Here is a 25,795-nt window from a genome sequence, read left to right as displayed (position 1 = left end):
GCCAGATATTCTTTTACATTCATGAATAATCAAACCACAGAGTAGTGCTCATTTAAAACACATTAGATAAATCAATGTAAAGTAAATAATCTGAAGTTCAGGTCATGATCTGATGCTTTTGTAAAGTTTTCAGAGTAACGCCATGCAGCATTTTCCTTTATTTATTAGTTTCATTGCAAAGTAAGTACAATTACTTACACATTCATTAAAAAAATACATTATATCAAAAGCATAACAGCAAAAATGTCTGCTTTTATGTGCAGTAGTTTCAATTGCGTATGAAAGTTTGATTTATGAAGGATTTAAGCTACTTTATGCATGTTTATTAAGTTTATGTGTATAGTAGTTTCACCAGCTAGCCTAGTTTTCATATTAAAGTCAGCACAGTTCACCTTAGGTTATTTAAATATAATTTAATAAGTTACAGTCTTTAGTAAAACAAAAATATGACTAACTTTTTGAAGACTTCTATAAGCGCTTTATACAACTGACCCCAGATGACTTGTATTTTGTAAATTTACTTTCGGCTCAAACAGGAACTGCGTTGAGAAAATGATAGGGTTGCCAGATATTCCTTTAGGTTCAAAAGCCTTCAATCCATATTAGAACAGTATACATCTAAAATCAATACACGTAAATATTACAATAATATTTGTGAAGAAAATCATTTGGAGCGATTATTTTGGTTTAATTAATGTTTTCAGGAAAAAAATGTCAAATCAGTGTTTTTACATCGCGTTCCGTTGAAAAAAGTGCAATTACAGGCATGTCAATTAAATAAATTACATGATATTACTAATATAACATTATACAAATCTGATTTAAGACATCAAGGTTGGATTTTTAAAAATTCATTAATTAATGTATTCATTTCTTTTTGTCTAAACACGTCGATCGCCGGACTGTATATGAACGGATCTGGCAACCCACGCTGTCAGCGTTCAGTCAAGGAAGCTCGTTATTTCTGTGGCTTCAAAATCTCACCAATGCTGCATAACAGCTAGTTAATTTTTCCCCAGCCTCATTAACAGCGATTAATTAAGGTGTTTAGATTAATTCGAGAGATTGTATCTGAGTTTTACGGGCCAATTTGGAGCTCTGGATCTGCGTAGATAAAGGCCAGACTCCCAGGTAAGACGCTTTAAACACACATACACACTACACAGACACGTACACACTGCTGACATTAGCTGTTGATTTATAAATAAACATAATTTAACGTGTTTAAATGTGCTTTCTGGGTGTTTAGAGCTGTCAGAATGGTTTGAATGCGCAGTTTTGATGCTTTCGCTAATCGGCTAATGCTAGTCCAGTCTGTTGTTTATGTTTTGGTGAAGCGTCACATCAGCTGACAGACACATTATTTCAATATATTTAGTTTATTTCACATCCACGCACTTATTTACAGTCAATACATCTATGCTGGCTTGTGTTAAATGTGTTAGATATGCTTGATAAACTATACTGGAAAACTGTATGACACTGTTCAGATGATGCGGAATGTATTAATAATATGTGCAGATTTTAAATGAATTATTTATGAACATATTTAATTTGATTATGGCAGATTTGAAATAATAAAAGCTGCGATGTTATCGTATGCTGAGTACTGGTGAGAAACTTTTGATTAAAATCTATTTGCTAGTTTGAAATATATCTAATATTATTAGCATTTTAAATAAATATGAATGCTTTAAATCATCAATGTTGCATAAATCGATCAAAAGTTGTGACCATGGCATTTATAATCCGACAATTATTCGATCAGAAATGCTTTTCTGAAATTATTACTTGTGATTGCTAAAAAAATTAAATGCATCAGTTTGCACCGAAATATAAAGCAGAATGATTGTTTTCAGTAAAAATAATACTCACAAATATTTATTGATTGTCAAATAAATCCTAATATTACACTGATTTCTGAAGGATCATGTGACTGAAGACGACAATTCAACTTTAAATCACAAAAATAAATGACATTTACTGTATATTCATATAGACTACAGCTGTTTTAACTTGTAATATTATTTCACAAAGTTTACTACACTGTTATTGATCGAATAAATGCATTCTTGATGAACAGAAGGGATTACTTGCAAAAAATAGTCATTTATTGATTTATTTTGTTAGTTTATTTTTAATCTAGTGTCCTGGAAAACAGCTGCATTATTTACTGCATTATTTTCAAATAATATAATGCATTTTCAAAATAATATTTTCAAATAATATAACAAATACATTATTGATTGATATGAGCAAGAGATTATTTGCAAAAAATTGCAATATATTTATACTTTGAGTTTATTTTTAATCTAGTGTCATAGAAAGCAGCTATTTTAAATGTTAATAATATTTACTGCATTATATCAGTCAATCAATTAAATGGATTATTGCTGAACAGGAGAAGTTACTTGCAAAAAAGTTAAATTTATTGATTTAATTATTAAGTTTATTTTTTATCTAGTGTCATAGAAAACAGCTACTTTAAATTGTAATAATGTTTCACTAATCTTACTGTGTTATTTTGACCCAATAAATGCATTCTTGATGAACAGAAGAGATTACTTGCAAAGAATAGTCATTTAATTATTTTTAAAGTTTATTTTTAATCTAGTGTCATAGAAAACAACTATTTTAATACTATTTTGACATTTTACTGCATTAAAATAGTAATTTATTGATTTATAAATAGTAAAATTATAAAGTAGTAATTTATTTATTAGGTTATTTGAAAGCTAGTTTCTTATAAATCAGGTACTTTTTATTGCAAAAATATTTTACTGCATTTAATTTGATCAATTATTTTTAAAATAAGGTCATAAAAAACAGCTATTATAGATCATAATAATATTTTACTGCATTATTTTTAATCAAATAAATGCATTCTTGATGAACAGACAAAATGTATTTATTTTTTTAAAGCTTATTATTAATTTAGTGTCATAAAAAACAGCTCAAGTTTTAAGTTGTAATAATATTTACAGCATTATATGTGATCAATTAAATGCATTCTTGATGAACAGAAGAGATTACTTGCAAAAAATAGTCATTTATTTATTTATTTATTTTTAAAGCTTATTATTAATTTAGTGTCATAGAAAACAGCTATTTCAAGTTGTAATAATACTTACTGCATTATATGTGATCAATTAAATGCATTCTTGATGAACAGAAGAGATTAGAAGCAATGTTGTTTGGACGTGAGTACGCGGATCACATGTTGCTCTGCTTGTGTTTTTGCCTGTAGGATCTCGGCCTCTGCGAGAGGCTTTTTTATTTTTGCGCAGATGTTTGCAGATGTTTGGCACTTAAATGCAGAGCGCTGATTGGACGCTCCATGACGTGCTGTGAGACCATGACACTGAGGAACATCACTGGGGATCTCCTGCACCGGCAGATCAGGGTGAGCAAACACAGAATTCAGGAAAAACATTTAGAAAAGTCATCGTGAAATAGAAATGGCATTAGTATATGTATAATCTGAGATTTGCGATATCATCTCTAACGTGCTGTATTTCCCTTATTGGGTCAACACTAAATGTGGGCGGGGCTTGATTTTCTATCTTGGATGGTTGTGGCTTGCTATTGGTGGATCTCATTTTGATGGACAGGTTGCCCTCCAGCTAGTAAACCCCAATCAGAGAAAAAATAAACACTGCATTATTACTTAAAGATGAGCTATTATGCAAAAAACACTTTTATAAGGGGTTTAAACCCATTTGAGTGACATCAGTGTGTGAATATCTCCAGCCTCTAATGGGCAACATGAATTAATTCGGTTGTATATGATCAGGCTTGATAAAAACAGTCAGCAGAAACACTTTGATTGACATTCTCCCTTTGCACGTGTCATCAGAGGGGGAAAGCTCCGCCCACTAGTGACCATCTCATTAGCATAAACAGCAGCCCTAAGTGAGAAGCAGCCATTAGCCATTAGAGTGTTTGAGCTGCTGAAGATGATGTCAGCATAGACTAAGAGGATTATAGATGTGGAGTTTTAAATGAACAGCAACAGGAGCGACATGGACTGCCTTTAAAAAGTGCATGAAATCTAAATGTACAGTGTTTATTTTGCAAGCGCACATCATTTGTCTTAAAGTGAACAATACATCTGTGCAAGGTAACTGATTGGAAAAAAAACTTTGCTCATCTGCTTTGCAATACCAGTCCTTTTCTGATTGGCTTAGCCATGCCTCTTCAATCGATAGTTTGCTGTGAGTGAAAGATTAGAGGCGGAGCTCAAACCCTGCCCCCTACTCAATATTTAGTTTCATTTGGAAATACGTCATCATACTGTATTAAAATCTGCAGCAACTTGTAGTTCACATGGACTTCAACATTATTGATCTTTTTTTTGGGTACATGTTTTCTAGTAATTCCTCTAAATAGTACTAATAATTTGTGTGTGTGTGCAGGAGAACAGAGCGCTGGACTTCCAGAGGCACTATCATGTCACTGACCCGTTCATCAAGCGTTTGGGGCTGGAGGCCGAACTACAGGTGATTTATGAATTATTGCTTTATACTTCACAGTCGTCAGGTTATATCATACACACACACAGTTTTTTAGCAATGCTTATTCATAACCGGAGATTACGTTTTAATATATTTATGTTAGGAAATTTAGAAAATATCTTTATAAAACATGATCTTTACTTAATACTGTAATCATTTTGATATAAAAGAAAAATCAGTAATTATGACTCTATTCCTACACACAGCTCAAAGGCCGTTCTCACATTAAGCATGGTAATTATAATGATAGAGATGGAGTTTTAATAATCATTCTAAATGTAAAACAGCAGCAGAGTTCAGACCGCTGCTGTAATTAAGAATAATAAATAATTAAGCAATGAAACACTGCGGACCCCTGCTGGATAAAAGCTGTCAATACAAAAAGAAAAGCATCATTCATTAATTTTCTCTTCGGCTTAGTTCCTTTATTAATCTGGGGTTGCCACGGTGGAATGAACCGCCAACTTATTAAGCACTTTTTTTTTTGTGGAAGGGCAGCGGATGTCCTTCCAGCCGCAACCTATCACTGGGAAACATCCATACACACTCATTCTCATTCTCACACACACACACACACACACACTACGGCCAGTTTAGCTTACCCAGTTCACCTGTACCACATCACGGCTCAACAGTAAGGACTGCCCGGTGGCCCGGGGCCAGCGTGAAAGACACTCGGGACAGTAGACAGGATTGTTACTGGCCCCTATCGGCCAGTAACGATGAGCACTTTTTTTTTTGTAACCTGGTAACAACCAGCACAGCGAAAAGATGGCAACATGGTAACATAATTAAATAATGAGGCTAAAAGAAAACGTCTGTTTCTAAAGTCTTAGAAGCAGACAATTAGATGGGAACAAAATTAAGAAACTGAAAAAAAGAAAAAAAAAAAACTGTTGTCAGTTTGGAAAGCCATTTTTATAAAAACTATTTAGAATTGCATTAAAATACTAGCACATTTTTCATACTGCTCTTTCATTTGCATAAAATTACGAATTTTGCTCATTATACATTTATTAACATATTTAAAATGTTTAAGTTCTAGATTCACAGGCATAATTTTGCCACTATTTAAAATATGTGGCTAAGAAATAGCTATTAACTTTTTAGTTTTTTTGGTGGGGCCAGTGAAAATTTTGGCAGGGCAAGTAAAAATCTCAACCAATGGCCCGATCGGACCCATATAAAAAATCCTTAGCGTTGAACCCTGCACATGTCTTTGGACTTGTGGGGGAAACCAGAGCACCCGGAGGAAACCCACGCCAATACGGGGAAAACATGCAAACTCCACACAGCAACTGACCCAGCTGAGGCTTAAACCAGCGACCTTTTTGCTGTGAGACGAATCAGTGTGCAACTGCGTCGCCAAAAAAAGCATCAACTAATAAAATAAACAGATTGTTATCCTGTGGTGGTTGGGCAGAAATATGTCTATCATTATATTAATATTTATAGTTATCATCCTAAGTGTGAATAACTATTGGATTTGTGCTTCCTGCTCTAATATTAACGTATTGTTTGTTAATTGTGTATTTTTCAGGGTCACTCAGGCTGTGTCAACTGTCTGGAGTGGAATGAGAAAGGAGAGTAAGTTGTGTTCAGTCTAGAGCTGTGCAATACGATAAACACTCACCGGCCACTTTATTAGGTACACCTGTCCTACTGCTCGTTAATGCATATTTGTAATCAGCTAATCACATGGCAGCAGCTCAATGCATTTACACATGGTCAATAGGATCTGCTGCAGTTCAAAGCGAGCATCAGAATGGGAAAGAAAGGGGATTTAAGAGACTTTGAACGTGGCATGGTTGTTGCTGCCAGACGCACTGCTCTGAGTATTTCAGAAACTGCTGATCTACTGGGATTTTCATGCACAACCATCTCTAGGGTTTACAGAGAATGCTCCGACAAAGAGGAAATATCCAGTGAGCGGCAGTTCTGTGGGCGCAAATGCCTTGTTGATTAGGCCAGAGGTCAGAGGAGAATGGCCAGACTGGTTCCAGCTGATAGAAAGGCAACAGTAACTCAAATAAGCAGAAGAGCATCTCTGAACACACAACACGTCCAACATTGAGGCGGATGGGCTACAGCAGCAGAAGAGCACACCGGGTGCCGCTCCTGTCAGCTAAGAACAGGAAACTGAGGCTACAATTCACACAGACTCACCAAAACTGGACAATAGAAGATTGGAGAAACGTTGCTGCTCTGATGAGTCTCCATTTCTGCTGACACATTCAGATGCTCGGCTCACAATTTGGCCTCAACAACATGAAAGCATGGATCATCCTGCCTTGTATCAGCGGTTCAGGCTGGTGGTGGTGGTGTAATGGTGTGGGGGAGATTTTCTTTGGGTCCATTAGTACCAATTGAGCATCAACGCCACAGCCTACCTGAGTATTGCTGCTGACCATGTCCATCCCTTTATGAGCACAGTGTCTCCATCTTCTGATGGCTACTTCCAGCAGGATAACGCAGCATGTCATAAAGCTCAATCATCTCAGACTGCTGAACATGACGATGAGTTCACTGTACTCAAATGGCCTCCACAGTCACCAGAGCTCAATCCAATAGAGCAGCTTTGGGATGTGGTGGAACGGGAGATTGGCATCATGGATGTGCAGCCGACAAATCTGCAGCGACTGTGTGATGCTATCATGACAATATGGAGCAAAACCTCTGAGGAATATTTTCAGTAGCTTGCTGAATCTACGCCATGAAAGATTAAGCCAGTTCTGAAGGCAGAAAGGGTCCAACACAGTACTAGTAAGGTGTACCTAATAAAGTGGCCGGTGAGGGTATATCGTATAGACAAAATTAAAAGTCAGTCGTTTCCCATTATGCCCTTTGGTTTATATTGTGGTGTCACAAAATAAATTGTTTATGGTGATGCTTTTTCATCATTTGTATATGTGCAACATTACACTTTACTACGGGGACGCAGACATTTTTAGAAACGTGTTTTCGATTTTATTATATTTATGTTATATTTTATGACTTTAAAGCCAGACGTGTTTATTCATAAACACACTAAACTCGTGTTTTTTTCCAGTCTGTTGGCGTCGGGTTCAGACGATCAGCACGCCATCATCTGGGATCCTTTCAGACACAGTAAACTGATCACTATGCACACGGGACACGCCGCTAACATCTTCTCCGTCAAGGTGAACATTCACGTCTGCTTTAAAGTGTGCCATGCAGAACGTGCTCTGTGTAACTGTCTCTGTGTGCATGTGCTTTTGTGCTTGTGTGTTTTTGTGCATGTGTTTGTGTGTGTCCATATGTGTTTTAGTTTTTTTGTGTGGGCATGTTTGTTTATTTGTGTGTGCATGTGTGTGCGTTCATGTTTGTGTTCATGTGTTTGTGTGCATGTGTGTTTGCAGGTGTTTTTGCGTGTACATGTTTTTGCTTATGCATGTGTTTGTGTGCATTTGTTTGTGTGTGCATGTGCTTGCATGTGTTTGGTTTGTGGGTCTTTTTGTGTGTGCGCATGTCTGTGCACGTGTGTGTTTATTTGTTTGCTTGTGGGTGTTAATGTGTGTGTCTGTGTGTTTCAGTTCCTCCCGCACTCTGACGACCGGATCTTGATCACAGGAGCTGCAGACACTAAAGTGCACGTTCACGACGTGACGGCGAAGGAGACGATCCACATGTTCTCTGATCACACCAACAGAGTGAAGCGCATCGCTACTGCCCCCATGTGGCCAAATACCTTCTGGAGCGCCGCCGAGGACGGACTCATCAGGTACCAGGAGATGAGAAATACAACTGCAACATTCTGGGAGAATATGTGATGATGTAACATCATTTCTTGTAAAATAACATTTCCCTCAAGAACATCTGTTTTTCTTAGCTACTTTAAAGGTGCAATATTTAAGTTTCTCACCCAGTGGTTGAACTGGGTATTGCACACCTGGATCAAAACGCATGCAAGAGCAGGTTGCCAGATTGACTTAATATAAATATACACACAATTATTATGTAAACTTATTTATATTGTATGCCATTAGTCGTAATTAATCCTTTAACAGCATCATGTTGCGTAGAAATCAACATTACCTGTTCGAGTAAAATATATATGAATTGTTTATTTTCTACATGTACATACACAAACACACATGCACACATGAAAAAAAATGTGCACTCACACTCTTGCACATACACACACATGAACAAATGTACATGGACACATACTTGCACTCACACAAACACACGCACACACTTGCGCGCTCACACACACACACACACACACACACACGAGCGCTCAGCAGAAGCTCTGTCATTTGTTCTTCTTAAGGTTAATGAGGCTCTCGGGAAGGGGCTGAGGTGTCCTTCAACTGTGTGTGTGTGTGCGTGTGTGTGCGTGTGTGTGCGTGCGTGCGTGTGTGCGTGTGTGTGTGTGTGTGTGTGCGCTGCTCCAGATGTTGTGTTGGCTGCATGTCCGTTTGGCCCATCGAGAGTGGTACACACACACACACACACACAGGCTCTGAATGACGTTTGGACATGAAAGAACACACACTCCTCCGCTCTTTACTGCTCTACATCTAGAGGACACACCAGCTGGAGGAATATCTGCTTTTAAACGAGCTTCTCATTCATTTTCTTGTCGGCTTAGTCCCTTTATTAATCCAGGGTCGCCACAGCGGAATGAACCGCCAACTTATCCAGCACGTTTTTTCGCAGCGGATGCCCTTCCAGCCGTCTCTGGGAAACATCCACACACACAAATACACACACAACAGGCAAGCAGCGAACCAGCGACCTTCTGGCTGTGAGGTGACAGCACTACCTACTGCGCCACTGCGTCGCCCTAAACAAGCTTCTATTTATTATATTTATAATTTGCAGCTTGGTGTGGAGTGTTACAAACTACAGTAAATAAAGTGCTTACAAAGTGAAACTCCATCCCAACTCAAATTACAAACTTTAATAATATGAACTCTAAAGTTTGAGTTCAGGAAGTGGTTAATCGTAATCCCTTTGCTTTATCAGTGGATGAGAAGTTTCATTGCAGTAAATACAGTAACAATAACACTGGATGTAATTAGAAATTACCTTTAAGTAGCTTACTCAGCGCTGTTTTTGTAACTCAAGCATAGCGTGTGTGTGTGTGTGTGTGTGTGAGAGACATATCATGAGACGTTTCATAGGTTTCCATTGAGTCTCTCCTGCACAGCCGGTGTGTTCTCTCCTCTAAACACTCTGTGCAGTTTCACTTTCTGAAAAAACTGATTGTGTGTGATTTATAAGCTTTGGAGAAATGAGGACATCAGCAGAGTGTTCATAATTCACCACCTTCTGCTGTAATACAGCAATGGCAATACTGGAAACACCAAGATGGTTACCTGAACTGGGGTTTTATTTCATTTTCTCGAAGCAAAGAGTCCCTGACCCAGCCACAGTGCGTTATCTGCGCCACAGTTCCTGTTAACAAATGCATGAAGCCATCCAAATGAATAAGATATTTGCAGACGACTTTTATATTTTACATTAGGCTATTATTTGTGCATAAGAATATCTAGATATTGTAATAAACATATTGTATGTTTGAAAACAATCTTTATTTTGACATACCTACTGCAAATTTATATGAGCGATGATATCATTAAATGTGGAGGGGGGCCTTGCAATATTTTCTCAGGGAAAATGGGGTCACAGGCAAAAAAAGGTTGGGATCCACTGATATAGAGGCTTTGTCGGGTTCTGGTTCCCTACAGAGAGGCTGTTGGCATTCTTCCGTTGGTTTGCGTCGCTCGCTTTGTGGTATCTGGTTTCACTCAGGGTGCTTTCACACCTGTGAATGGATTCAGTTGTTCTGAAACAGAGATTACAATTGTTTCATTGTTGCTCTTTGCTCTTGGAGCGGTTCGCTTTCACACTGCAAAGTTTCTAATCAGACCAAAAGAGCTAAAACAAGTCACGTGTGAGTAAACTCTCCTCACATTGGTCAGAGTGTCAGGGTTTATTTTGCAGCGTCCCGCTCAGCTGTCAGGAGAGGTGGTGGTTTGGTGGTGTTTGACAGGGTGCGCGCGTGCCTGAGTAGAGACGCGGTGGGGAGGGGTGATAAGGGTGCGCGACGATGCCTATTTGAGGACCGGGAGTGAGACGCGAGATTACCGGGAGATCATCACTCGTTTGCAAGCATCCGGAGACTCGCGAAACTTCCCGCCATACTCATAATTCTCTCTTCATATAGCCGTAAGCCTATTACATATCCATAAAACACTGTGATATAACCGCGCTCGGATCGGATCGCTTTCTCACTGCAATCAAACCGCTCCAGGGTTCGTTTCAGTCGAGCCGAGACCACCTCATTCAAGCGATCTCGGAGCGATTACTTTGGCATGGAACAGAGCGCGATTGCCCTGTTCACATATGCCAAACGAACCGCGCTAACTGGGCAAACGAGACACGTTCCCAAACAAAAGTGTAGGTGTGAAAGCAGCCTTAGTGTCTCTAGAGGGAGAGACATTCAGATCTCTTCCTGCAGGCTGCAAATCTTTCCTCCTCACGCCTCCTGTTCCATGCATCCACTGTTCCCCCCTCTCAAACCAACAACCAGTCTGGTATTTCATTTACAACTGAAATGAAGTTGACCAAACAAAAAGTTTAATATTGTGTGTTCATATTGTCTCTAATGAAGTACAAGTCAAAGTACATGTAGAAATCCCGACTTTCTGTTTTATTTGTCTTTTCCATACTATCCACACTTTTTTCTGATTTGTGGTTGTGTTTTTTCGGTGTGTGTGTGTTTTAAACGTGTGTGTGTGTGTCTCTGCAGGCAGTATGATCTGAGAGAGAGCAGCAAGCGCTCTGATGTTCTGATCGATCTGACAGAGTATTGTGGTCAGCTCGTCGAGGCCAAATGTCTGGCCGTGAACCCTCGAGACAACAATTACCTTGCGGTTGGAGCCAACGGGCCCTTCGTGCGGCTCTACGACATCAGGATGATCCACAATCACAGGTCAGCGTTATCAGAAGCGTTATCAGCGTTATATTAAAATCCATCTAAAATCAAAAATGATTTAAGGGTGTTTTGTAAATGCGCAGTCAGATTAATTGTTGGAGACAAACCCTTTTTATTTAACAGTATGAGGGATTTATATTGCATCACCACAGAAATATTGAGCTCATGTCCATGTAGAGCTACTGTATGTGGAGCGGCTCCTGCTCTGTTCATGTCAGTTTGATGCTTCAGACACTTTATTTTTTAGCCACGCCCCCTTTACTGTTAGTTCGTTTTAAGGAAATGATGTGCAGAAGAAAGCCCCGCCCCCTACTCAATACTCAGTTTCAGTTGGAAGAACATCAACATACTGTAATTAAAAGTCTCAGCAGCTTCCAGTTCAGGTGGACTTTAAAGGAGTTAAAGAAAATGCTGATTAAATATTGTTCAAGTCTTCATCAAGTGGAAGTTGTTGCAGACTTTTACTGAAGTGTAATAACATATTTCCAATTGAAACTAATTATTAGTGTAGGGGGCGGGGTTTTATTTTGGAGCCCCGCCTCTCGTCTTTTGCTTGCAGCAAACTAACGGTCATAGGGGAGTGGCTAAGCATATTTCAGCCAATCAGAATCATCAGAAAAGGAGAAGCAGATGAGCAGATTTTGGTTAAAAATTAGCAGAACGTTCTGTTGTATCAGTGGATTCACTTGTTGTTTTTATTATTATTATTATTGATTAATTGTCTTCCAGGAAGTCTCTGAGTCAGAGTTCGTCAGCAGGCGTTCACACGTTTTGCGATAAGCGAAAGTCAATACCGGATGGCGCTGGACAGTATTATGTTGCAGGTTTGTTGTTAGCGTTGTTTCGATGCTCATGAATGGAGTTTTAAGATTTTACTGAAGTGTGTCTCTGTTTGCAGGTCATTTACCTGTGAAGCTTCCGGACTATAATAACAGGTTGCGAGTTCTAGTGGCGACTTACGTTACGTTCAGTCCTGACGGCACCGAGCTGCTGGTCAACATGGGTGGAGAACAAGTAAAGAAACCGGTCCTGCTGTCTTTCTGCTGATGTTTTTAAGCAGAACTGAAGATGTTTTATTCGCTGCTTTGTGTTTGCAGGTGTATTTATTCGACCTGACGTTTAAGCAGAGGCCGTACACTTTTCTGCTGCCCAAAAAGTGCCATTCGTCAACAGGTAAGCTGTGAATGCAGTCATATTTATATTTATTTATTTAAATATATATATATATATATATATATATATATATATATATATATATATATATATATATATTTATTTATATGTATATATATTTATTTTTATATATATATATATATATATATATATATATATATATATATATATATATATATTTATATATATGTATATTTATTTATATATATATATATATATATATTTATATATATTGCAATTAAATTTTTTTTAGTATTTAATAAAATCTTATGTGATATTTATTAATATAATTTTATTATTTTATTATTTAATCCATATTGATATAATATTTCTGTAATAATTTTTAAATGTGTATTTTGTGATAGTTTATTATCATTCATTCATTAATTTTCTTTTCGACATAGTTCCTTTATTAATCTGGGGTTGCCACAGCGGAACGAACCGCCAAATTATTCAGAATATGTTTTACACAGCGGATGCCCTTCCAGCTGCAACCCATCACTGAGAAACACCCATACACTCTCATTCACACATACACTACAGACAGTAGCCGACCCAATTCACCAATAGCGCAGGTGTTTGGACTGTGGGGGAAACCGGAGCACCCGGAGGTATCCCATGCGAATACACAGATACGCAAACTGGCCCAGCCGGGGCTCGAATCAGCGACCTTTTTGCTGTCATCTGACATTGCTGCCCACTGTGCCACCGCTCCACCTTTATTTAATATTTAATATTATTATTATTAATTATTTAGCCAGTCTTATTTGGAAAAAGACATGAATGTGTGAAGTGTCGAATTGGTGTAAATTGACTAGAGATGTTGCATATAATTCATTGTACAACACATTCACAAAATATCATTATAAATGTATTATCAATATGAATGATATCACCAGCCTTCATAACTGCAGCACCCCTGATGTTGTGTTGGTTTTATTCATGATCTGCAGACGTACAGAACGGGAAAACCACTAATGGTGTGTCCAATGGGATTCATCTGCCAGCCAGCCGCCTTAAACTGGCCAAAGTCTCCAGGTAATGTTGATTTATGAGCATCACTGTTTCCATCATGTTTATATGTGGACCACTAAACCAGGGTTTTTCTAGATGTTGACATTTAAACATCAGCTGAAAGTAAAATTAATATAATATAATTGTTGCTGGGACAAAAATGATCATGATTAATCACATACAAATTAAAACTTTGTTTTGACATAATATATGTGTGCGTGTACTGTGTATATTTATGTATACAGTTGAAGTCAGATTTATTCGCCACCCTTTTTTTTCTTTTTTAAATATTTCCCAAATAATGTTTAACAGAGCAAGGAAATGTTCACAGTATGTCTGTCAATATTTGTTCCTCTGGAGAAAGTCTCATTTGTTTTATTTCAGCTAGAATAAAAGCAGCTTTAAATTTTTTGACCCCCCCCCCCCCCCCCCATTAGTCTACATAACAAACCATCGTTATACAATAACTTGCCTAATTACCCTAACCTGCCTAGTTACCCTAATTACCCTAGTTAAGCCTTTAAGCCTAGTTAAGCCTTGTCACTTTAAGCTGAATACTAGTGTCTTGAAGAATATCTATTCTAATATTATTTACTTTCATCGTGGCAAAGAGAAAATAAATCCGTTATTATTAATCTGTTATTAAAACTATATATAATATAATATAATATAATATAATATAATATAATATAATATAATATAATATAATATAATATAATATAATATAATATAGTTGATATAATATAACATAATATAAATAAAATATTATATAATAAAATTTAAATATAATAAAATGTAATAAATTATATAAGAAAATATAATAATAATAAATAAAATAAAATGTAATAAAATATAATATAATTAAAATATTATATATTATAATTAAAAGATAATAATTTATAATATAATATAAATAAAATATAATATAATTAAAATAAAATATTGTAAATTTAGATATATTTACAGTAGGATCCTTAACAAATTTTTCCTTTTTACTTGCTATTCTAATAGTCTTTTTGGCTTAAAAGAAAAATGGATCGTTTTGTTTGCTCATGTGCATCCCTAATTCCATCATGATATTTAGACATTACATAAAAACTGAATAAATAAGCGTTACATTTATGTATGATATGTTAATATACGACTCTTAATTTGAAAATCTGGAATCTGAGGGGTTCAAAATGTAAATATAAAGTTAATAAAATAATCTTCTTATTAATTTGATATAATTAATCTCACCGGCAGAATATTTTGCTTGCTTTAAGGAAAAAATTATTAACTTAAAAAAAATAAAACCATTTTGCCTTTCCAGAAAATGCTTACTGTTAAAATTTGTAAATATTTGGACTAGAGATGACAAACCTAAGAAAGAAATGCATTTTTTCATTGTGGCTACGCATGTTTGTATGTATATATGATATATTTACAAAATAATTAATTCATATAATTGTGTGTGCATTCAGCAGTGGCTCTGGTGATCTCCCTCTTCATCTGGAGAGGATAAAGCAGCGAGCGAACGATGCGTTTGCACGTCAGCAGTGGACTCAAGCCATTCAGCTCTACAGTCTGGGCATCCATGAGGCCGGACCCAACGCCATGCTGTACGGAAACCGTGCTGCTGCATACATGAAGCGCAAGTGGTGAGACCAGACATTTTTTGATGATCCGCTTACATCAGCTTGTAAAGGGACTTGTGTCTGATGTCTGCATTTACACTGTACATGCAAGCAAGTTTGGGCGCTGTCTTCCACTAATGTGCACTTTCACTTTAGACTCAGACTTAACTGGCTGTCTGTGTTACATGTATTCAGCCTATGTTGCAGCGCAATAACATGTATATAAACAAAATCAGCAATAGCAATCGTTTTTATAACCATCCCATCCCTTAAAAATACACAGTTCCCTGTGCATGATTACTTTAAACACACTTGAAATACTCAGTGACAGGCACATCAAATGATCAACTTTGCTTTAATTTAGCTGTAATGTGTTTTCAAGTAAACATTAATGTGTGTGTGTGTGTGTGTCTGGCAGGGATGGAGATCACTACGATGCGCTGCGGGACTGTCTGAAGGCCTTGTCTCTAAACCCGGGCCACCTGAAGGCTCATTTCCGTTTAGCGCGCTGCCTCTTTGAGCTGAAGTACGTGGCTGAGGCTCTGGAGTGTCTCAATGACTTCAAGGGCAAGTTCCCTGAGCAGGCGCACAGCAGTGCTTGTGACGCCCTCGACAAAGACATCAAGGCAGCGCTCTTCTCCAAAACAGACGCCTGTAGGTTCAGCTTAGGCCCACTGGACATGCGTGCCTTAGCCTACATTTGTGCTAAACTCAAACTACATTGCTCCAGGTCTGTTGTGTTGCGCATTTCAGAAGACAAATCCACTAGATGGCGCCCTCTACATTTTTTGTGAATCTGAAATGCAATACTTAGGGTACGCTTTCTTGTCTGTTTCAGATGGCCACTAGAGGGCACTGTCTAGATTTTTAGGCTAATTTAATATGCGTTACTTAGGGTGCGTTTTGTTGTACTTTTCAAATGACAAATCCACTAGAGGGCGCTGTGTACATTATTTTTAAATCTGAAATGTTACTTTTGGTACGTTTTGTTGTACTTTTCAGTTGACACATCTACTAGAGGGCGCTCTGTACATTTTTGCGAATTTGAAATACGTTACTTTGGGTACGTTTTGTATTATTCAGATCCACTAGAGGGTGGTGTTTGCTGACATATGTTATATACGCTACATTTTGTACGCTTTAGATGAAAATGCAATACTTGCGGTACGTTTTGTACATTTTAGATGACAAATCCACTAGAGGGCACTGTCTACATTTTTCTGAATCTGATAAAAGCTATTTAAATACGTTTTGTTGAAGGTTTAAATTGAATAATCCACTAGAGGGCGATGTCTACGTTTGTCCAAATCTGAAATACAGTACTTGCGGTACATTTAATTTTTCAGATGACAAATCCTAAATGTTTGTGAATATAGAATATGTTACTTGGAGTACTTTTTGTACGTTTCAGATGACAAATCCACTGGAGGGCGCTGTCTACATTTTTTGTGGATCTGGTATAACTAACTTAAGTACTTTTTGTTTTAAATTTTAAATGAAAAATCTTCTAGAGGGCGCTCTCTACATTTGGAAAAATCTGAAATACGCACTACATGTAGGGATGCAACGATTATAGATTTTGGTTGTACTATTATAGCCTGAGAAATAATCTCGGTTTCACGGTTATCCCGATTATTATGCATTCATTCATTTTCATTTCGGCTTAGTCCGTTTAATAATCAGGGGTCGCCACAGTGGAATGAACCGCCAACTTATCCAGCATATGTTTTACGCAGTGGATTCCCTTCCAGCTGCAACCCATCTCTGAAAAATATTATGCATTTATTAATTTCAAACACTACTAGTTTAGAAAATCACCTGAAAACTCCTTATATTAAAGTTTTGTTTATTGCTGCTCAGTAGCTTAATAATACATGACAAAATAATAATAAAAGCAAACAATAGAATTTAAAATTAAGTCATTTAAAATTAAGTAATAATTTTACACTGAAAATAAATGATAGAACAATAAAAAAAAATAAAAATAAGAATAAAAAAATTATTGTATTGTATTTTTTTCTCTTTGAAGTAGAAATGTTTATATTCCATTAAAAGTATGAAGCTGATCAGTCCAGTTCTTGTCATGTGACTCATGGTGCATTTGTGGCATTCTTTCAACTTGGTGCGACTGGAAAGCATAAGCGCATCGATCCTAATATGCGCGTGCAAACCATGCACTTCCACTGGAAATAACGAACTTGTGCGTGCAAAGACACAATATATAAAAGGCCCTTAGTTAATAGCCACAGTTAATCCAGTGTGCATGGTTATTAGTCTCGATGTACTAGCTCGAAACTTCAAACTTGTGCACAGTTGGAGTAACTTTGTTTAGTTGCAGCAGTTTTGTTCTGTGCTGAAATGTGGTGTTGAGTAGCCTTTATGAATAATTAACCATGATCAATTAAACCGAGGTCAATAGTGAAATCGGTTAATTGTTGCATCCCTAACTACGTGTACATTTTATTGTACATTTTAGCTACATGCCCTTGTACATGTTTACTAGAAGGCGACGCTTGTCGTACAGATCAGCTAGACACAACCAATAGTGTTTACAAAAGCAAACATAAGGAAAAAAAGAGCGCTACACTAGCATTTTCTAGATTTTACATTGCTTTTACCTTCGCTAAACTTGAGCGCTCTGCAGCACAACACTATGAAAAAGACGATAAAACTGACCATGTCATACAAACTGTCCATATGGGGTTAGATAGGTGACGCAAACTAATTCATTACAAATCAAAGACGTTACGTTTTTTTTTTGTGGCGTATATTTAATATTATGCAAAGCACTGCATGAAAATAATCCTTTATCCTTCAATAATATGTCCCTGCAAATATCAATAATGTGAAAAGAAGCAAACGTTGTTTTCATCACACTGCCCCCTAGTGTACATTTAACCTACAAACTGCAGTCAAACGTATGTTTACATATGTTTGTGCGGTTTCAAAACATGTAGGCTGAAGCACGTAATTCTAATGAGCCTGAATCGCATATGTTCTTGTCTTGAATCTTACATTGTGTTATTATTTTTGGAATAATCTAAACTATTTTTCATGCACCTTATCTAGCGGATGACAAGAAGGGGAACAGCTCAATCCGCTTCCATAATTTCAGCCGGAAGGAGTCGATCCCGGAGGATGAGATCGTCCTCAGAGAGCGAAGTTTTGACTATAAGCATCGCTACTGCGGACACTGCAATACCACCACCGACATTAAGGAGGCAAACTTCTTTGGGAGGTCAGTTTACAGACACATTAGTCACTTCCATACTGTAAGAAAATATGTGTGTAGTGACGTCACCTGTCGGTTTAAAAAAAATAAAACAAATGCATTAAGAATATATATTATAAAAATGTAAAAATGACTGTGGTCAATACTGTTAGCCCTCTTAAGTAATATATATTTCTAATTGGCTACAGAACAAACCACTGTTGTCCAATGTCTTGCATATAATAATGCTGCTGTCAAATGATCAATCGCAATTTAATTGCATTCAAAATTCAGTTCATATTTACAAAATATATTTGTGTGTACCGTGTTTGTTTTTGTTAGTTTTTATGCATAAATATAGAGTATAAAATGTTTTATATTTATATATATATATATATAAACACCAATTTTCACCTTTGAAGCAGGTTTTGATGTTGTTTTGTTTGACTGTTTTTGAATCAGTCGTGTTTTAAATTATGAGGGGTCGCCACAGCAGAATGAACCACCAACTATTCCTGCATATGTTTTACATAGTGGATGCCTTTTCAGCTTTCAACACCCATACACACATATTCGCATGCACACACACACACACACACACACACACACACACACACACACACACACACACACACACACACACAAAAAAACACACATACACTACGGCCAGTTTTGTTGATCAATTCCCCTATAGCACATGTGTTTGGACTGTGTGGGAAACCGGAGCACCCAGAGGAAACCCACACCAACATGAGGAGAACATGCAAACTCCACACAGAAACACCAACTGACCCAGCCGGGACTCAAACCAGCAACCTTCTCACTGTGAGGCGACAGTGCTGACCTCTGAGCCACTGTGAAGCCCATTATAAAATCAAAGGAATTAAATCCTTTTCCAATAATATGTTCCAGTTGTATCTGATGGTTTCTCTCTGCAGTAAAGGCCAGTACATTGTGAGCGGTTCAGACGACGGCTCGTTTTTCATCTGGGAGAAAGAGACGACGAATCTGGTGCGGATCTTACAGGGAGACGAGTCTATAGTGAACTGCCTGCAGCCGCATCCCGGACACTGTTTCCTGGCCACCAGCGGCATCGACCCCGTGGTGCGGCTCTGGAGCCCCAGACCCGAGGTACACACTCCTTAAAGAGGAGCTATTGTGCTGAAATCACAGTTGTGTGTGTCAGCAGTGTGTGAATATCTCCAGCCTTGATCAAAACAGACTGCAAAAACACTTTGATTGACATTCCCCCTTTGTACGTGTCATCAGAGGGCAAAGCCCCGCCCACTGGTGCCCATCTCTCCATTTCATTAGCATAAGCAGCAGCCCTAAGTGAGAGGCAGCTGTCTGTCCATTAGCCATTAGAGTGTTTGAGCTGGTGAAGATAATGTCAGCATAGACTAAGAGGATTATAGATGTGGAGTTTTAGATAAACAGCAACAGGAGCGACATAGACTGACAGAACACTGAAGCACACCACATCACACTGAAGCACATCTGTCACTATGCTGATGCACAGCTATCTGTATCTCCGCCCTCTTCTGAAAAGAGCACAGTCTCATTTGCATTTAAAGTGACAGTCACCAAAACGCCACAATTAGAATCAAAGCCTGAAAGAGTCAATAGCCCCGTTCACACATGCAGACCTTTCCGGAAAATTATCAGCAATTTTCCGGAAAGGTTTGTATGTGTGAACAGGCCCTTTTTTGAAAATACCGGTAAATTAGTTCTGGCTATTTTCCGGAAAGAGAAGTTGTAACATTACCGGTAATTTGCCGGAATGCTGCGCTGTGTGAATGCAGAAGGAAGATTGCCGTAATAAGCGCGTACACGTCTAGAACATGCTGACGTGAGACGTCTGCTTTAGCCAATCAGAACAGTCAGACGCATTCACATCCACGCGGTTTATAAAAATAAAAGCCTTTGAATATTTTTCCAGACACATTTAGCCGCTGGATGTTAGTCAGATAACATTTATATGTTCATCTTAATGCCAACCATGTAAATAATTATCGATAAGATGCTTATGATAAGCCGTTGTTTGTTTACCTTCAAGCTTTGCGTGTGCCCATCAACAGTCCATGAGCACACACACATTTCCTGTACATCTCGACACGCGAAAGTGTTTCTCTATATGTTTTCATCGAAGTTTTTCACAACACTGATCCATCCACAGAGTTTGTTATGTAGTCAAATGTTTATATACACAAGCCCAGCCATTTAGAGCTCATTTCTGGTCAGTGATGTCAGAATTTACCGGTATTTTGGAATGGATGTGTGAATGCTCTTTTCCGGAAAAATTCCATAACATCCTCGCCTGTGTGAACAGCGTTTTTTTAAATTTACCGGTAAAGTCGTTTCGGAAATTTTCCGGATATTTACCGGTATCACTGTGTGAAAGGGGCTAGTTTCAGAGAGCTGGAGAACATTATCTGTGTGCTCTTCTCAGCTCAAACTTCACTTCACACTCCAGAGATGTCACATACATGTTTTTATACCTCAAAAATATGATTACTAGGGTTAGGCAATATGGCTTTTTTTCCACATTTCCACATTTTTATTTATTTTTTTTACTAAATATCATTTTCTAAATGAATTTAGTAATAGTCATTTGAGTCTGGTCACACCAGATGCAAATGAAGCATCAATCGCAAGAGATTAACATATTAATCAATGCAAAGATGCAAATCGACATCCTGTGGTACAGTTCACGCAAATGAGGCGCCGTGAATGAGGCGCGAGTTGAGCTTTTTGCGAATTTGACGCGCTTAACTCGAGAATCGCTAAAGTTGAAAAACCTGAACTTCAGCGGACATTCGCGCCACGTTAACCAATCTGAAGCTTGCTCTAGTAAGGGTGTGAATATGATATAGCACCTGTTATATCCCTGGGAATGTCTGACACCGGCACATACACATTGAAAAAGACGTTCCAGGCATGAAAGTTTGACAGGCGTAGCAACAGTAACTAAGTAGGGCGGGGCTTAGCGAAGGGCCAATTATCCTGCTTTGGCTAAAAAGAAATCATTTAGACTGTGGCGTTCAGAGATAGTATGTTTCGTCCACCATTGGAGTTTCCCCATAATGCTGTGACGTCACAAAAACTCTCAATTGACAATGTGTATGCGCCAATGTCAGACATTGCCAGGAATATTTATTTCTTGTCAGGTTAGTCCCTTTATTAATCCAGGATCGCCACAGCGGAATGAACCACCGACTTATCCAGCACATTTTTACACAGCGGATGCCCTTCCAGCCGCAACCCATCTCTGGGAAACATCCACACACACACACTCATACACTACGGACAAATTAGCTTACCCAATTCACCTGTACTGCATGTGTTTGGACTGTGGGGCAAACCGGAGCACCCGAAGGAAACCCACGCGAACGCAGGGAGAACATGCAAACTCCACACAGAAACACCAACTGAGCTGAGGATCGACCCAGCGACCTTCTTGCTTTGAGGTGACAGCACTACCTACTGCACCACTGCATCGCCATTGGAATATGATTTAGTAATTTTTGGCAAACAGGTGAGATATTGGAGAAAGCAAGACAAAAAAAGGACTGCAGTCTGCATTACAGGAGTATATTCACCATATAATAGACAACCGATTACAGAATAATTTAATTAGAGTTGCCGCCTCATACGCTGACCATTCAACAGATTAGTTCATGCACAGCAGGATGGGTGATTTTCAAAAATAATCTATTAACAAATTAAACCGTGATTTCCCTATTTTTTAGCCAAAAAGCCTGATAGATTAATGTTGTGCAATAAAAAAATAGCGGTACCAACCCACAAGGAAACACAAATGGACAGAGCTTCTACATCATTCAATCAGAGAAAGAACAGCTAGAAAGGGAAACTGATGGATTTGTGCCGAATAATAGCATCAGTGACCCATAACAATGCACAGCACCTATATCCGTCAGTGTGTTTGTGTGCTCTTTATACTGTTTCTATTCTAATTTGCAGTTCAGTGGGAAAAAAAAAATCAATAAATTGAAGCAGAAGTGAACAAATAGATTTTCCCTACCAGCAAATATTAATCAGACACCAAATATAAAAGCAGACCTGATATAACATCGTCACCAATGACTAAATCTCTAAAAGACGGACGAAAACATTGGTGAATTGTAGCTCTGACATCGACATGAGGGTTATAAATGACTAAAAAACAGCTGCGGGTGAAGTAGATTGATCATCACAGGTGCTCAGTTTGTGATCACATCTCAGTTTTGTTCTGTTGATATGTAATTGCAAATATTCGTAGCTCAAAACAGATGGAGATATGACTGGATTGTGCTCCTTCAGCGCCCCTCACAGAGCTTGATCCACATTGGCATTTCTCCTCTTGGGTTTTTGAATTGGGAAAGGGAAGAAAACTTCCATCACCCCGTTCACACTTTTCGGATGGCGGGTATCAGATGTGCACAATCCATATGCACAGCGATTTGGTTTGTTTCCTTTGCTCAATCTTGACAGAGGCCCTGGGCGTAGCTACGGGTGCTAAGCCAGTGGCAGTTTTTGGGTGGGGCTTATCGAAAGGTCAGTTGAATTATTGAATATGGTCATGCATTATCTGTGCACTGCTGCAGAAGTAATATTGCAGTAATCTCCACTTTATTTTTTTACTTTTGTTTCTGGTCAGTGTGAGAATGAGAACGGCCGTGTGGTGGAGGACATGGAGGGCGCAGCGCAGGCTAACCAGCGGCGCATGAACGCAGACCCCCTGGAGGTGATGCTGCTGAACATGGGCTACAGAATCAGCGGTCTGAGCAGCCGCGGGGCCGAGGGGTCGGATGAAGAGGACAGCTCCGAGGGTCAGGTCCAGTGCCGCTCCAGCTGAACACACACACACACACACACATTTACTGCGCAATCCAGCTCGCGACGCCGCACGAACCAATGCTGCCGCTCCGCACTATGCAGAAGTCTGGAGAAGTGTGTTTTCCCCCTCGCACAATACAGCACATGCACCTGCGGATCACTATCTGCAACAAAACACAAGCATCAGTGAAGCGTAGCGCTCGATTGACTGCTGTTTAACGATTAATCCTGACTGATTGCATGCAAAATAAACACATTTGCATTTACATAATATGCACAGAATGTTATTATATATATATATAAATGCACACATCTATATATATTAAATTTGTATATAAATTATATGAACATTAATATATATGTAAATATCTTTCATATATATGTGTGCGCATTTATATATGCATAATAAATATACACCCTTTACACAAATTGTTTTGTGTGTATATATAAAAACACACATCCATGTATACATGTATAGAAAATGTACTTATATATAAAATATTTGTATATAACAATGCGCATAATGTATATACATATTTGTGTGTGCATTTATACGTACACAAAATCCTGCATATATAAATTCACACATCCATGTGTATATATGTACAGAAATAGTTCATATATAAATATATTTGTGTATAAGAGATTATATGTAAATATATTTAGGTATATACGTGCATGTGTGTGCGCATATATACATACAGAGCACATGTATTATGTAGGTAAAAGAGTGTATTTGCACATAATTAGTCCTGATTAATGGTTAAACAGCACTGCGCATTTCCAAAAGTCACAAAGTGCTTGGTTGTCTCTAAAGCGAGGCTTGTTATATCGGACGCTGTTGGACGTGATTTCCTTTCTTTTCTGAGGACGGGAAACTGAGTGTTCTTGTTCATCAAAGTATGTTTATAGGTCTGCAGCACTTTCTTTTGGACAAATAAACTGTTTCTGTTCGACTCTGACTTGCATTTTTATTCTGAAAATGGTGATGTTCACTGTCAGATGCTTTTGGAGGGATTTTATGATTATAGTTATTAATTTTGACCTTCTTCATCGGCACAAGCAGGACGTCTGTGTGTTTCTCTCACCTTCACCGATGAACCCGAGAAGAGACGGTAAACCAGATTATTGTAGAGCGTATATCAGATTATAAAAGGCAACAGAATCGGGTCTATTTTGGGATTATATGTGTGTTTTTGTTTCACTGTTTCCTTTTGAGTACCATTTAGTGCAGCATTTACATACATATTTGCGATTGAAAGTTCAGCGGCAGCTGATCATTGATCATTGCCGATGTGTTTTCAGTTTCGTCATCGACCGCATGGCTTTATATAGTCATAATCGCTCGCATTACTGGACAAACACACTGCACAGCTTCTCCAGACGCTTTCTTTTCCTCGTCTGTCTCAAATAAAATTAATTTATTTACAAACATGAGTCGCTTCATCCATTCTCTTAAAATCTCACTGTTTCAGATAGATGATGGATGAGCAGATAGATAAAGAACGATAGGTATAGAAGGGTGTGTGTGCGTGTGCGTGTGTGTGTGTGTGTGTGTGTGCGTGCTTTAATATGGATGGATGGATGGATGGATGGTAGATAGATAGATAGATAGATAGATAGATAGATAGATAGATAGATAGATAGATAGATAGATAGATAGATATAGATATGGATGGATGGAGAACAGTGTATGGATGGACGGACGGACAGAATGATGGATGGATAGATGGATGGATGGATGGATGGATGGAGAACGATGGATGGATGGAGAATGATGGATGGACGGATGGATGGATGGATGGATATATGGATGGATGGTTGGATAAAGAACGATAGATTGATGGATGAATGGATATAGATAGATGTGTGTGTGTGTGTATAGATAGATGGATGGATGAATGGATGGATGGATGGACGGACAGACGGATGGATGGATGGATGGATGGATGGATGGAGAATGATGGATGGATGGATAGATGAATGGATGGTTGGATAAAGAATGATAGATTGATGGATGAATGGATATAGATAGATGTGTGTGTGTGTGTATGTGTGTATAGATGGATGGATGGACGGACAGACAGACAGACGGATGGATGGATGGATGGATGGATGGATAAAGAACGATAGATAGATAGATAGATAGATAGATAGATAGATAGATAGATAGATAGATAGATAGATAGATAGATAGATAGATAGATGGAGAACAATGGATGGATGGATGGATGGATGGATGGATGGACGGACGAACAGATAGATAGAGAGAGAACAATGGATGGATGGAGAGATAGATGGATGGATAGATGGATGAGTTTGGTTATTGTCAGATAAAGGCACAGCTAAAGTAGTTCCGGCAGATTCTGAGCGCATTACAGCTCTATATCACTCCGCTGAATGATTTGAGTTACTTCAAAAATTGCAGTTGTAATTTTTAGGCATTTTGAACTCCGCCACTAGA

General features: G+C 38.1%; 1 protein-coding gene across 4 annotated transcripts; it reads left to right on the top strand.

Moving 5' to 3' along the window:
* Window positions 1-936: 936 nt before the first annotated feature.
* wdtc1 (WD and tetratricopeptide repeats 1) lies at window positions 937-24,285 on the top strand. Of its 4 annotated transcripts, none has more exons than XM_073925230.1 (16): window positions 937-1,131; window positions 3,288-3,403; window positions 4,416-4,499; window positions 6,055-6,101; window positions 7,564-7,675; window positions 8,069-8,256; window positions 11,296-11,478; window positions 12,211-12,305; window positions 12,380-12,495; window positions 12,579-12,654; window positions 13,608-13,692; window positions 15,135-15,308; window positions 15,703-15,938; window positions 18,354-18,522; window positions 19,434-19,626; window positions 23,153-24,285. In XM_073925230.1, the coding sequence occupies exons 2-16, from the start codon at window positions 3,338-3,340 to the stop codon at window positions 23,348-23,350; spliced, it is 2,022 nt and encodes a 673-aa protein (XP_073781331.1). In that variant the 5' UTR covers window positions 937-1,131; window positions 3,288-3,337; the 3' UTR covers window positions 23,351-24,285.
* The last annotated feature ends 1,510 nt before the right edge of the window (window positions 24,286-25,795 follow it).

The sequence above is a fragment of the Danio rerio genome, chromosome 16 (assembly GCF_049306965.1).
Source record: "Danio rerio strain Tuebingen ecotype United States chromosome 16, GRCz12tu, whole genome shotgun sequence".
NCBI classification, from domain to species: domain Eukaryota; kingdom Metazoa; phylum Chordata; class Actinopteri; order Cypriniformes; family Danionidae; genus Danio; species Danio rerio.
This window is presented reverse-complemented; position numbering and strand designations above follow the sequence as displayed.